Source organism: Sphaerodactylus townsendi, linkage group LG11 (genome assembly GCF_021028975.2).
Source record: "Sphaerodactylus townsendi isolate TG3544 linkage group LG11, MPM_Stown_v2.3, whole genome shotgun sequence".
NCBI classification, from domain to species: Eukaryota; Metazoa; Chordata; class Lepidosauria; order Squamata; family Sphaerodactylidae; genus Sphaerodactylus; species Sphaerodactylus townsendi.
The window spans coordinates 50,380,075-50,394,695 of NC_059435.1; the positions used below are offsets into that span (position 1 = coordinate 50,380,075).

General features: G+C 42.4%; 1 protein-coding gene across 1 annotated transcript in view; it reads right to left on the bottom strand.

The window, feature by feature from the left end:
* Window positions 1-14,621, bottom strand: part of COL1A2 (collagen type I alpha 2 chain) — a 76,258-nt gene that overhangs the window by 13,971 nt on the left and 47,666 nt on the right. Inside the window, exons 32-41 of the mRNA XM_048511157.1 lie at window positions 13,244-13,351; window positions 10,591-10,644; window positions 10,035-10,088; window positions 7,302-7,355; window positions 7,140-7,193; window positions 6,939-7,046; window positions 4,996-5,049; window positions 4,845-4,898; window positions 2,612-2,773; window positions 37-144 (exon numbers count right to left, since the gene is read on the bottom strand). Of these exons, the coding sequence (XP_048367114.1) occupies window positions 37-144; window positions 2,612-2,773; window positions 4,845-4,898; window positions 4,996-5,049; window positions 6,939-7,046; window positions 7,140-7,193; window positions 7,302-7,355; window positions 10,035-10,088; window positions 10,591-10,644; window positions 13,244-13,351 (810 nt within the window). The remainder of the gene's footprint in view (window positions 1-36; window positions 145-2,611; window positions 2,774-4,844; window positions 4,899-4,995; window positions 5,050-6,938; window positions 7,047-7,139; window positions 7,194-7,301; window positions 7,356-10,034; window positions 10,089-10,590; window positions 10,645-13,243; window positions 13,352-14,621) is intronic.

A 14,621-nucleotide genomic window follows, 5' to 3' on the forward strand; every position in this document is an offset into this window, starting at 1 on the left:
TTGTCACCTATATGAAAATTCAGCAAACGGACTCACCACTGCTCCAGCGACACCTGGGAGACCACGTTCTCCTCTAGAGCCGGGCAAACCAAGATTACCAACAGATCCGAGAAGACCCTGAGGACCTGGAGAACCAGGAGGACCCTGCATAAGAAGAGAACAAAGTACATTTTTTCCCAAAATCCTATTTACAGACAAGTACATTTCGAATTTATGCAGACTTGTGCCTGTGAATACGTACTCATGCTATAACAATTTCATTTTTACTTTTTGTGATTATTTTTACTGAAAAATATCCCCCATAATAATGCTCCTAGAGGATAAAAGGCCTTGGGCCTAAAAACTGCAAAAGAAGTTGACTTGGTGAGTCACAAGTCTAGGCTATCAAATAGTAATAGAAATATGTGAAAAAATCCTACTAAGGAATAAGATAGGGTAGGAAACTAAGAATACTAACAAAACCTAATAACTTTGATGTTTCTTAAGCTTGGATGTTTCTACCTACAAAATATTACTTAAGGCAGAATGAGATCTATTAAATATCCCTGTTTAAAATTCCTCCTTAGCCTGAGGGTTGGTATGCCAGTTCGATCTGTCACAGCAAAATGCTTTGCTGCTTACTACTTCGTCTGTTTGCACATACCTGAACATAGTTGGGATAAATGTTTACAATGGGTTTATGGTAAGAAACATAGTTATGATCCAAAAAGTAATTTGTGCTACTAATATAAGCTGAGTATGAACAGACAGTCAGTCCAATTGGGGTTGGGGGGGGGGGGAATGAATCTCCCTCTGCAGGCGGTGTGGGTTCATATAAGCAGATTTGCCTTCCCCGGAACACTTACCCTGGTGGAGGGCAAATATGCCAGCACTTCTGTGCCACCACCAACTGTGTTGGCATGGCAGGGGCATGGTGGGGGTATTTCCAGGGGTAGAGCCAACTTTAATCAGCTTCCACTGCCCTTTAGAATCCTTGCATCAGTAGACCTGATTTTGGAGATACACCACGTTTTCCGTGATGTATCTCCACTTTCCCCTACTGGGGATTTAAAGGTTTGTGGGTTTTTTAAGGTTTTGGAGGGAGCAGGGCAGGGCAGCATTGGAGCAGTCCCGTCCCTGCATGCCCGACAGCTCTGGATCAGGGGTGTAATGCCCATTGGGCAAAGGGGGCAGTTTCTCAGGGCGCCCCCTTGTGGTGGGCGCCAAAAATGCAGGGCTCATTTGTGGGGTTTTTGGTATTTTAATGGGTTTTCCGTTTTTGGCCTGCAAGGGGTGCAGTTTTTAGGCTAGCGGCACCAAAATTTCAGGGATGTTTTGGGAGACCCTCCTGATGCTATCACCCAGGTTTGGTGAGGTTTGGTACAGAAAGTCCAAAGTTGTGGACTCCCAAAGGGATCAAACTCAAGTTCTGCCCAGGGCTCCAGTTTGCCTCGTTACGCTACTGCTCTGGATTGGGCTGTAAGAAAAGTGGCAATTCATGTAGCGATGCTAAATGTTCTACATATCTACTATCTCTGTGAGAATAATTATTTATGTAAGCACATGACTCCTAAACAAGAATATCAGTGATGTTATCTTCATTGGTTGTATATGTTGGAGTTCTTTATGATCTGTCAATTAAAAAGGCCAAATTCTGACACAGCCAATATCCATGTTGAAATGAATGTGCTGAGCCATTTTTTGCATCTTAGATACTGTTTGGACTAGAAATATAAATAAATAGAACTGTGTTGTATGTTGTGCTCTGAGCAGTCCCATTATGACTAGCAGACCTTATGTGCAGGATGAACTATTACTCATTAGTAAAATTTGCAGAGGACTTAGAGGACTCACAGCATTTTATTTTTCTGCTTGTGTTCCCAATTTTATAAGAGATCTAAACATTTATGCATTTAATTATGTCTGCTTGTACTCAAAAGGACAGATGTTCTTACATGCTTCATGTGATGAGTTAACTGATGCCTAGGTTTATGACAATGCCTAGTGAATACATTAACAGTACCCTTCTAAGCAGAGTTACAGCTGTCTACATCCACTGAATGCAATGTGCTTAGAAGCAATGGTGTAGCGTCCATGGGATGGAGGGATGTGATGCCCCAGGCGGAGCCATTCTGGGGTGGGTGCCGCCGCGGCAGGGACACAGTTTTCCCTTGCTCTGCCTCTGCTTAGAAGGGTGCTAACTCTGCTTAGGGAGGCACTGAGGCAGCCCAGTCCACAGCACCAGGCTGCCGGAGACGGCACCACTGCTGCGCTGCACTGCCATCTCCACAGGGTGTATGTCCTAACCCTAAGCCATGATGTAGCTGGCTGCAAACCCAGTATGGAAGCCAACTAATGTAGGCTCCACTCCTGGGCACACCTCTGCCACATCCCCACTACGCTGAGGGGGCTTGTGGTGCTGTAAGAGTGCTGATGCGGCACCCAGCACCATGTCCAGACATCCTGGAGGGCTGAAGTATCAGTCTGCTGGTACTGCCTGGATAAGTGCCCCCAGGGAGTGCAAATCCACCAGCGGGGGCCTATGCCACCTCCACAGTGGTATTCATCTCCTCCCATAGGATTGGCCACAAACTTGACATTGAGGAAAGAGAAATTATTCTGAATAACTTACAGCAGCGCCACCTTCTCCACTTGGGCCTTTCTCTCCAGTGAAACCAGGAGGTCCAACAGGGCCAGGTTCTCCAGCACGGCCAACTGGTCCAGAGTCACCACGTGGGCCTCTTATACCTTCCTTGCCAGATGGACCAGGAGGACCAGGTGGGCCAGTGATACCCTAGGAATAAAATATGAATGCAATTACACAATTACTTTGCTGCTGTGTGATGAATGAAACATTAAAACCAAAACAATAGAATTGACAAAAGCACTAAGTAAAAAGTATTTTAGCTAAGTAGGAGTGATTGCTCCTAACAAGCTTCCTCAAAACGATTGAAAAGAATTAGTTGATTTACACCACAATCCTGTACACACTGACTTGGAAGTGAGTCCCATCCAGCTCAATGTCATAGATTTGTCATAAATTTTCAGACAGGACTGCATAACAGTCAAGTACTAAGGAACTATGAAATGTATGTAAGAAAGGCCTTTGATCCAATTTGTAGAGGGCCAAAATGATCATTCCGTTAATATTATTGCCTGTGATGAAGAGAAGAGTTTGGATTTATATCCCCCCTTTCTCTCCTGCAGGAGACTCAAAGGGGTTTACAATCTCCTTGCCCTTCCCCCCTCACAACAAACACCCTGTGAGGTGGGTGGGGCTGAGAGAGCTCCGAAGACCTGTGACTAGCCCAAGGTCACCCAGCTGGTGTGTGTGGGAGTGCACAGGCTAATCTGAATTCCCCAGATAAGCCTCCACAGCTTAGGTGGCAGAGCTGGGAATCAAACCCGGTTCCTCCAGATTAGATACATGAGCTCTTAACCTCCTACGCCACTGCTGATCATGGCAATATTTTCCCCCAAAGCACTGCTGCTGTCAAACATACTTGAAAACTAAAGGGACAACTTGAGTACAGGCAGTCAGTTAAGGGGAAAAAATAAAGGAAACATGTTTAAGAAGAGTTTGATAGCAAGTCTTTAAAGATGTTCGGAATGCAAACTGGGTGACTGGGTGAGGCTTAGTCAACAATTGTTCTCCTATTTCAAAGACATCCCAAGAGCTCCGGTGTTGAAAGTTTAGGAAGGACAAACCACTTTTAATGCCATTATTCCCTGGATCACTCTAATGACCTCATCAGATTGATTTTTTTAGCATTCCTCACAGAAATAACAGGGCTACGTTTTGGACTGAAAAACACACAGCCCTTCCTAATGTAATTTTCTCATTGCATTAATCTACAGCTATGATTTTTCAAATTTTCTACAGAACAGTTTCCTATATGTTCTTGTTTGCAGAAGAACCCCTGCACCTCTTCCTTGGAAATCCCGCATGTGATTCTGGAGCATGCTGTAGAGCTCAAACTCAGTGGGGAAATAATACATTATACACATATGCATGAGAAACATAACAGTCTGCTACTTCTTTTCTGCAAAGTAGCATCGGGAGGGGGTTTAATTTACAAAAGCAGCATTAGGAAGCGATGCTTAATTGCGCCTTGCTTCTGTCCATCCCTCTGAAGTTCTTCCCTCCTTGGCTATTTCCCATACTTTCTCCCACAGGGGTTTCCAAATGTATGCTCGCAAGATAAATAAATGTGCCTTGAATTCTATAGGCAGAAAAGCAGCTCAGTGGAGGGGCTAAGGGGCAAATATCTCATCTCCCTAACATTACTTGAATTCCAAATCAGTCCATCCCAGCACTGCTTGTAGTGAAGAAAAGGGTTGTTGGCATTTCTTCCAGGTATTTTTCATCATTTTTTTTAATGAAGGGTTCTGGTCAGAAATGTTGATTCCAACAGTTGCCACATGTGAATGAAAATGTGCCCACCAACATACCCTACACTCTGGCTCATCCCGCACATGCAAAATAATGCACTTTCAAACTGCTTTCAATGCTCTTTGAAGCTGTGCGGAATAGCAAAATCCACTTGCAAACAGTTGTGAAAGTAGTTTGAAAATGCATTATTCTGCGTGCGCGGAAGGGGCCTCTGTGTGGCTAAACAAAGAAGGAAAACAACAATAGCAGCCAGAAGCTTTCAAGGCTCTCTTTTGGGAAAGCTGAGTCTTCCCACTGAAGAACCTGGAGTTGAAGGTAACCTGGAGTTGAAGGTAACCTCCAAGTTTTCCAAAACACAGTTTGAATGTAATTATCTAGAGTAATTCCTTGGAAAGAAGAATCTAAGATTGGAAGAAGCTAACCTTTCTGAAACCTATCTTAGATTTAGAGGAAGTGCTCAGTGACTACTTACTGAAGGGCCTGGAGGTCCAACTCTACCAGCGGCACCAGGAAAACCAGTAACACCCTGTGACAGGGGAAAAAAAGGAAAGCAAGAAATCAACAAAGATTCAGTAGGATAAGAAACCCAATACAGTTGGGAAAATATAAGATGTTAAACTTACAGGTGGACCACCATCTCCACGACCTCCAGCAGGACCTGAAGGACCGACTGGACCCTATTTTCAAGGAGAGAAAGGGGGAAAGATTTAAAAAGCAAAATATTCCAAAGCCTCTCAATGCTGATAACAAATTGCAATAAATGAAAGTTAGGCCACTGACTTCTTAGAAAAAAGGATCAAGCTCTATATGCTAACAATGGCCTGATTAAGGTACGTTCTCTTATGAAAGTTAAACAGCTTTCTTCGAAGGAGTGACCTTATCACAGCAGTACCAGCAGTGAAAGAACAGTTTGATTCCACAGCAAGTCTCTATAGGCTGGTAGAAAATACAGGAGTAGAAATACCACTAGACCCACTGGACTGTTCTTTGTTTTCAAAGCATCACGTTGCCAGAGGGGCCTCGTGTACAGCTTCCAATTTGTGGCGGCAGTTATTGATCACATTCGGGGGGAGGGGAGTTGAATGGCGAACCACAATTCTGATAAAACTTTCTTTTAGAAAGGTGCTTCATTCTTATAAGGCTGTGGTAGCGAACCTTTGGCACTCCAGATGTTATGGACTACAATTCCCATCAGCCCCTTCCAACATGGCCAATTGGCCATGCTGGAAGAGACTGATGGGAATTGTAGTCCATAACATCTGGGGTGCCAAAGGTTCGCCACCACTGTTATAAGGTGATGTATGAATAACTAGGACTATTCAATTACTACTGTTATACTAGACATCATATCATTACTAGTTCATTAAACTGAATTTATTTATGATAATATCTGATCATCATTGGCGATATGCCAACAGAAAGAATTTTTATATCAGATGGAATTAAAGATGCTCTGGAAATGTATACATACCTAATCAAGAAATAAATACTCCTCCTGTCCTGATCTAGCAACTGCGATCCATGCAACGGTCACCTTCAGGTTAGACTACTGTAACTCGCTCTACACGGGCTTGCCTTTAGACATGATCCGGAAATTAAAACTCATTCAGAATGTGGCAAGCAGGCTGCTTACAGGCAGCTCGAGCAGGGATCGGATTATGCCGATCCCAGACCATCTGCACTAGCTGCCAATTGAGTTCTGGATTATGTTTAAAGTGTTGGTTTTGACCTTTAATGCTGTTCACGGCCTCAGACCTGCATACCTGAGGGACTGCCTCTTCCCATATTGCCCCGTTAGGCCCCTCAGAGGAGGACCTACTCATGGTCCCTGGCCCAAAAATGATCAGGCTGGCCTCTACGAGGGCCAGGGCTTTCTCAGCCCTGGCCCCTACCTGGTGGAACAGGCTCCCTGAGGATATCAGGGCCCTGCAGGACTTGCAGACTTTCTGCAGGGCCTGCAAGACAGACCTGTTCCGCCAGGCTTTTGGCCAGCCCGGTTAAAATACATCTACCATGCCATCTGGCCTCCCGTGGGCATGAGGATGGGGGAGGGGAGGGGAGGCAGACGCCATCTGCATTTGTTAATGGGCTCTGTTTTATGTATATCAATGTTTAAATTATGTTTTAATGTATGTTTTAAATTTGTTGTTAACCACCCTGAGCCCTCAGGGGGAGGGCGGTATATTAAACAAACAAACAAACAAACAAACAAACAAACAAACCACTAGTTCCAATAATATTTATATATAAACCCCTTGTGGAGGCTGAATAAAATATTTGTGGTTTAACTCTTAAGTATTTTGTTTAATGCCCTTTTATTTTTTCTGCTGTTCAGTGGTTGGCTTTTTTAGCCAACGATGTGTTCCCCACTGTCTGAGTCAGACTCATGACACCATGCAAGTGAGTTTAATTTTAGTTCTGCATTAAAACTTTTGAGTCACATAAGATTGAGACATTTATATCATGCTTGCATTTCTTGAAATTATAGCTATAAGGGAGTGGCTAGCTGAAAAATGCAGAGTGATAAAAGATGAGCTTAGTTTAATGTGAAATTCCATTTACTTACAGCAGGGCCAGCATTACCAGCAGCACCGACGGCACCCTGAGGGCCTACATCACCTTTGGGACCTCTCTGGCCTCTTTCGCCTTTAGCACCAGTCTGACCAGCTGCACCCTTTGAAAAGTAAAGAAAAAATAATGCTCAAAATAAACTTTAACACAAACCAATGCAACCTTAGAGGAAACCAATATCTTCCTTAATACTTACAGGAGGGCCAGCAAATCCAGGAGGACCAGCAGGGCCAGTCTCACCACGTTCACCCTACAGTAGGAGAACAACACATTTAATGCCAAGGCAAACCACCACTCCATCCCAGTGGTTCACAGAATGGGCTATTTCGCTATGAAAAGGCATGACTCCAGTACTTACAGATATTCCACGAGGACCAGCAGGGCCGGCTTGACCAGCGGGACCAGCTTCACCCTAAAATAAACAATTGAGCAGCATGATTAGCACACAGAATTATCCATCCTAAAATCAAATCAGGAGGGACCAAAGACCCTCTACATGAACGCCCTTGGCAATCTCTCTGTGATCAACGGATGAAGCTCAGAACAGAATGTGCATAGAACAGATGTATAGACAAATCAACCGAAATAAGAGAAACTATCTTCATGTACAGTACAATAAAACAAGGTAAGTGCATTTAGTAAGTGAGTTGTCGAATTCAATGATGGTTGATACAGTTGATAACATACAAAGCCCAAAAAGTCTGGGGCCAATGTAATCACAGGACCGTCTCTTCCACTATATCCCCTGACGAAATTTAAATGAAAATTTGCTTTTGGTCTCTGGCTCAAAAGAAATTCGGCTTGCCTCAACCTGGGCCAGTACTTTTAGGCCCTGGCCCCAACCTGATGGAAAGTTCTGTTGAATGAGATCAAGGCCCTGTGGGACCTTTTGCAGTTCTGCAGGGCCTGCAAGACAGAGTTGTTCCATCAGGCATATGTGAGGCATCAGTGTTTATCGTCTTTGGGCCTTCCCTTCTTTGTTTTACTTCATGCCATTTTCCTTTATCTCATTTTTACCTGATGTCATGTTATTTTATTTATTCTAACGTACTTTATCTTACTTTCCTCCTCACTGTGGTTTATGTTACTGGTGGTTCCTTGATCTGGTTTAGATCGACACAGTTTTCCCAAACTTGTACCCAAACTTGTCATTTTTGGTAAATTATGTTGCCATCTTTAGCTAAAATTTTATAAATTATGTTGTCATCTTTACTAAATTTTTGTAAATTGCTTGTAAAATTTTAGAACTGTTTTAGATACTGCACATTGGTTTTATATTATGAATTTGTTTTATACTGAGTGATATTAGATATTATACATTGGTTTTATATTGTGCGATATTCTGTTCTTAACCACCCTGAGTCCACAAGGGGAGTGGCAGTATTGAAGATTAAGAAATGAAATGAAATGATGGAAACAAGCAGGCATTGCTTGAAAATGGGGTTGGCCAGATTCACGGAGGAGAGGATCATCCATGACTATTAGCCCTGGTATCTAAAGGGAACCTCCATATTCAAAGGCAGAAAATCTCTGAATACTAGTAAGTAACATCAGGAGAAAGTCTTAGTCTCTGTCCTGTTTGTTGGTCCTCGGAGGTAACTGGTTGGTCACAATATAAAATTAGCTGGTGGACTACATGGACTGTTGATCTGATCCAGAAGGGTTCATCTTATGTTCTCAGTTGGAAAAAAAAAATCCCCCAAAGTCTTTCTATCCAGTTTTTTGGTATGGAGAACATTGCAATTGGTCAGATTCTAAACAAAAGCCAATAAATATTCCATAAAGTTAAAAAAAGAAGAATGGAGAATATGACACCATCCAATCAATTTAACTGGGAAATCCAAAGGGGGGGGGGGAGCTGCATTGGAAGCAGCGGAAGAGTTGTACCACCATCCATGCCACCAGTGCTATGCAAAGTGGCATGGATGCCAGTGCCACACTGTGAAGCAGGAACCAGGAAATATTCCTCAGTGCCATCACTCCTACACTGCAGGAGGCTGTGCCGGGGTTCCAAGGGGCGTTCTGGGAGGCAGAGCCAACTTTCAGCCCAGGAAAAGCCCCTACACCAGCAACCAAAAAGTGTGGTGGAAGCTGGTTTTCCCAATGGGATTTTTCAGGTGGTCAGGTTTAATTTTTTCCCTTCATTGCCATCTGAAACCACACGGGAGGTGGCATGGGTACACTGTCATGGTGCCATCCCTGGTTGCTGCTCTGCCACCCCTTTGGATTAGGCTGTAAAGGTAATTCTCTTGAAAGGTAATTTTAAAGTGTTCTCTTTCTTTTCTTATGTATTGTAGATATGTGCATCTTCACAATTTGAAAAGACTGGGCACAACCTATAGAAAGCCAAATCATTTTTTTCTGCCAAGGTTCGGTCTGTCTGTCTGTCTGTCTGTCTGTCTGTCTGTCTGTCTGTCTGTCTGTCTGTCTGTCTGTCTGTCTGTCTGTCTGTCTGTCTGTCTGTCTGTCTGTCTAAAAGGACAGGTTGCCCTCATAACAAGCCATTACTGTCACGACTCTGATATTGTGTATTATGATGCTAAATAATTCATTCTGATTTAATTTCTCTCTCATTTCCTGGTGAGGCAATAGAACCTGTGGGAGTTTTGTTATATACAAATGATACCGAGGATATAGAAGAACAATAAGGCTAGTCGGTTTGGGCAGGACAAGGGAAAACTGGGTTTCAAGTCTATGATAAGCCTTCGGCTCTTTCTGTTGCCTTGAGCAAGTCATTCAGATCCCTATTTGTAAAACGGAACTATTAATGTTCCATCTCACAGATGATGGATAATAATTACTTGACAGTTTTGTGAATCCTAAAGAGTATTGTAGGAACTATCAAATGATGACAGTGACGACACTGAAAAGAAGAAACGGCTGGACTCAGGGACTGAATTCCATTAAGTGAGTTGTCTTATTAAATCGGTTTGAAAAGGTTCATAGTGTACAGCAGGCAGTCATTTTTGCATAATGCCCAGTTGCCCCCAATACCCTAGGAATGTGACCATCAATCTGTGCATGTTGCTTTCTATGGATACAAGTTTTCTACTTTGTGGATATTATAATTAGAAAAGACTGGTGTACTTACCCTTTCACCAGCAGCTCCAGCAGGACCTGGGGCACCGACTGCACCAGGAGGACCCTGGAGATCAAGAAAAGTCATATATTGTGATGCGGATTTTCTTCCTAATCTTATATGAAAAGTACTTTCACATGAAGGTAATTGCACAAATTATCAAGTTAATATTGAACAAGTTTTGTATTATTTCAGGTTTTCAGTTTTAGAAGCTAGCAGGTCTCTGGATGAAATAAAAATGATATTTATTCTAATGTGAGGTATTTTTGAAGACGCGTTGATATAGTTTAACTTTAGAAATCAGGTAATTATGTATAGTCCTACTGTGAGGGGGAAAAATCAATTGTTTTTTTGATTCAGAAAATTAAAATCTAAGTATTCTCATTTATGTTATGTCTTTGAGGGTTAAGATAGATTGTTTGTTGCAACCTCAGTGTCATTGTTTTGCTTTCATGTCCTGGTTATTAAAGAAGTATAAGCTTGACTCTTTCTATGTGGGGCTCGACTAGATGACACTAGTGGTGCCTTTCAACTCTATGATTCTATGTAATGTAGGAAGCATGCTTACACGTGCACCATCTCTTCCTGTTGCTCCAGGTTCACCTCTGAATCCCGTTGGGCCCTGAAATCAAAGAGAAAACAACATGGATTATGATTGCATCTAACTGGAGGATGCATGCTTCCTGTTGCAACGGTGTCTAAAGTATCTGAAATGAGAAACACAACTGGAACTTAGAGGGTTATGGTAAAGCACTTGTCTTTGGGTACCACTTCAAGTGTTTTTGTCTTTGTTTTTTTGTCCTTGGCCTGCTTTTAATAATCCCTGTGGGGTTTGGCACGAGCATAAGCAAAAGGACCACCAACTACCACACTAACCTATGATTGTATAATGTTGCATGTTGTGTTATCTTTATTATATAAGTTTATGCTCAAGACCTTTGGTCATATGAGCTTAATAATAAACCTACCTGACCACTATGGTCATCTTCCAAGACCCTGCTTTGGTGCTCTCACCTTCTGAGATCATGTGGGTAGAGAGGGCCTTCTCAGTTGTGGAACTCAAAACTTTGGAACTCTATATCCTTTACAAGTGACAATTTGTATGTCCTTTTTAAAATCAGTGTCTTCCATTAGGAAGTGAAGATTTTTTAATTTCATCTGACATTCCTTCAATGGTCCCTCTTTTCACAAGAATCTTATGATTCATTCCACATCTGAATTATTACCCAGGGTCCAGATTGTTAATCACTCTACACATAAGGTTCTTATCTGTAGGAAAATGAAGCCTTCCCAATGCATGTACATGACTCCCTCAATAGGCTGAATTCTGGTACAGTCCAAAATTTTAATGCCTCATTCTGTGTTCTTAGAGAGACAATTATGGAATTTTAGCACTCATGGCTCAAGGGCACTGTATCAACTTTGTAAGCAAAGGTGCACATCCTACATGTGAGCTCCCGAAGGCACCTGGTGGGCCACTGCGAGTAGCAGAGTGCTGGACTAGATGGACTTTGGTCTGATCCAGCTGGCTTGTTCTTATGTTCTTATGTTCTTACATACATTACTGCATTGAATACATTCTTCACAAGCACATAAAATATGGTGAATGATATAGAAATTATCTGCAATAATCATATGTTATCCTAAACATATAATCAATTATCATGTGCTGAATTATATGTGGATGATTATAAATCATTGTGTATTGTGTAGAATGTAGCTGTTTCTGGGCTGAGCTCTATATACCTGGACACATCAATACTGGACTCTTCACATTCTTTTGCTTGAACCTATTGATCTAATCTCCAAAGCCCGACCAAACGCCTCTCTGTGTATACAAAAGATACTATGGGTGAAACATATGCCAACAACATTCTTTTTTTTGTGTGCATGGCCTGATGCTAGTGCAATAGCCCACGTTTGCTCTTCCTCTGCACCACAGTTGCATGAAACACCAACACAAGCTGAAAACAGATGAAGTGTAAACTGCACCCACACGTGTAACATTCATGGCTGGTTTTATGCAAGTCCATTTAACAATCTGTTTTGGTGCAGTACTGCTGACTTTGAGGGGACTATAGTGAGCAGCCATAAAGCTCTCTGGGTGACCCTTGAACAAGAGCATTCATTCAGCCTGAATTCTCAAGACTACTTATAAACACATGGACAAGGGAAAGAACTTCAAGTCTGCTTTTTGACTGGACATATAACACTGTTTAAAATAAAAGAGGAAATTGTTTTCTTATCTTTACTTTTAACAGGACCATTTCTCTCCCTCCCTTTCCTTTACAACTATGTCTAGGGCAATGGAGGTTACCACTCAGTGGATGACCACCTGGGCTATTTCCCCTGTAAAATTCCAAAAGCAGCTTTCTGGTTCTCTTCAAGAAAATTTATATATGTGAGTGTTGTAGAATAAGGTATTTGAATATGAGAATATACCTCTTCAGACAGGTAGTGGTTGTATATGAAATATTCCTTCCTGTTAGGAAACCAAACATAATACCCCTGCATGTAATAAACCAGACTGAGATTAAGCTAAACATCTCTACTTGTGTTGGTTTACTACATGCAGAGTTTCAGTCATTATTTTATTTTTTTTAAGTAGGGAACTTAAAGAAATATGGACTCCCTCAATAAGCTGAATTCTGGTACTGTCCAAAATTCTAATGCCTCATTCTGTGTTCTTAGACAGACACTTATGGAATTTTAGCACTCATGGCTCAAGGGCACTGTATCAACTTTGTAAGCAAAGGTTCTAGATTCAGTTGTGGCAAAAAGACCAGACAGTTAAAAGAACCAGACAGTAGATGATGTGAAATATTTCTGCCTGCTATCTTGGACAGTCACTGTCAGTCAGTTAGCAATACTGACCTTGATAGACCAGTATAACTCAGTGTAAGGACATATCACCTGCTTTTAGTTTTTCCTACATCTACACCATGAATAAAAACAGTTTAACACAAACTTGAGGCTGCTGATCTCTGTTCATCTTGCAGATGGTAAATGCATTGCACAGATATACCTCATGCCAAAAGCAGACAGTGAGTAAAAAAATATTGCTCTTGTTTTAACTGGAGGCCCTTTTAAAAGATTATTATTATCAATGTTTATCTCTTTAGGAAGATCTGGTGAGTGAAATACGTCAGGGTCATCTGTTTCCTTAAACAATTGTTGCATACTTATTGAATTCAGACTCCCCCCCACCTTTGTGGTCTTACCTTTTCACCTTTGCCTCCTGGACCACCAGCAATGCCTCTTTCTCCTGGGATTCCACTAGGACCGGATGGGCCTGGGGCACCCCCAGCACCTGCAGCACCAGGTTCACCCTAGTGGAACGAACAAGTGAGGGGAAAGGAAACAGTAATTCTTTAAGGTACATGTTATATTCTGTTATTCTGCCTACCACCTGCTTATTTCATCTGTTTGTCAGGGTTTCTTCCTGCAATGTGCAGTGTTTCTCAACATTCTTTAAAGAACTGATGGTAGTGCCTCATGCAGTTTCTCATCTTGTATCTTTTGAAAGATCTATTAATTAATCATGCATGTAGAAATAGTGGAAGGCAGTCTCAGAATATGTCTAACTTTAGTAGATGAATTTGGAGGATGTCTGCTGACCATTCTAAATTAATCCAGGGTTAAACTGTTTTATGCTCTAATGGAACAATCTGTGGTTTCTGGTAATCCTAGACACTGCAGCGCAGAGATCAATTGTAATTCTGGAAGAACTCCAGGTCCCACCTGGAGGTTGGCAACCCTAATGGGAGTAATAACTACATTGGCTCTATTATGGCCATTCTTTTGATCCTCCTTCCACATGCCTTTGAGTTATCTCACTGCCTTCTCCTAAAAATGCCAGACAGAGGTGCGAAGGGAGTTGGAAAATTGAGGCAAGCTTGTACCAATGCAGGTGCCCATTCACAGGTGCCAGTGGCAAATGTGCCAATGGAGGGGGCAAAGAGGGCAGCAGGCAGGTGCTGCACAGCCTGATGGCATCTGTCCCAAAAGTAGGCTGAGGCCTCAGAGCTGTACCAGCCTAAACCTGGCTGTTGGTGCAGCTGGGGGTGGGCTAGGAGCATTCCCAGGGGTGGAGCCAATCAGCTTCCACCAGGCTTTCCTCAGTGTACCCCCTTGGACTTATGCCATCTGAAAGGCTGTGGAGGGCTGTCAGGTAGCTGGGGTTTTCCTTTTTTCTTTTGCTGCCTCCTCATGCCACCCAGGAGCCCTCAGAAATGGCATGGTGGTTTGGCATCAACACTGTCCCCAGTTGCCTCTAGATTGGACTGTTAGTTTCCTTGCTTCCTGAATGCTTGTGTTTTGTTGTCTCCAGAGATGTATTTGCATGAGAAGAAAATACATGCACAGGACTTCCAAAATGGCTTGGGCAATGGCACTTTCTCCCAGGATTAAAATTGCAGCCCCCCTCTTATAGCGTGCCATCTCAAATGCATCCTGGATGAACACGTACTGTGCCAACAGGTGGAAGCAAAGTAAATCATATAGACTGTGATCCTGAAAGACACATGACAAGCTGCATATTCCAAGCTCCCTTTGACAAAAAGCAGCCTCCCCAATTTTCCTCTCAAAACACCAAGCTTC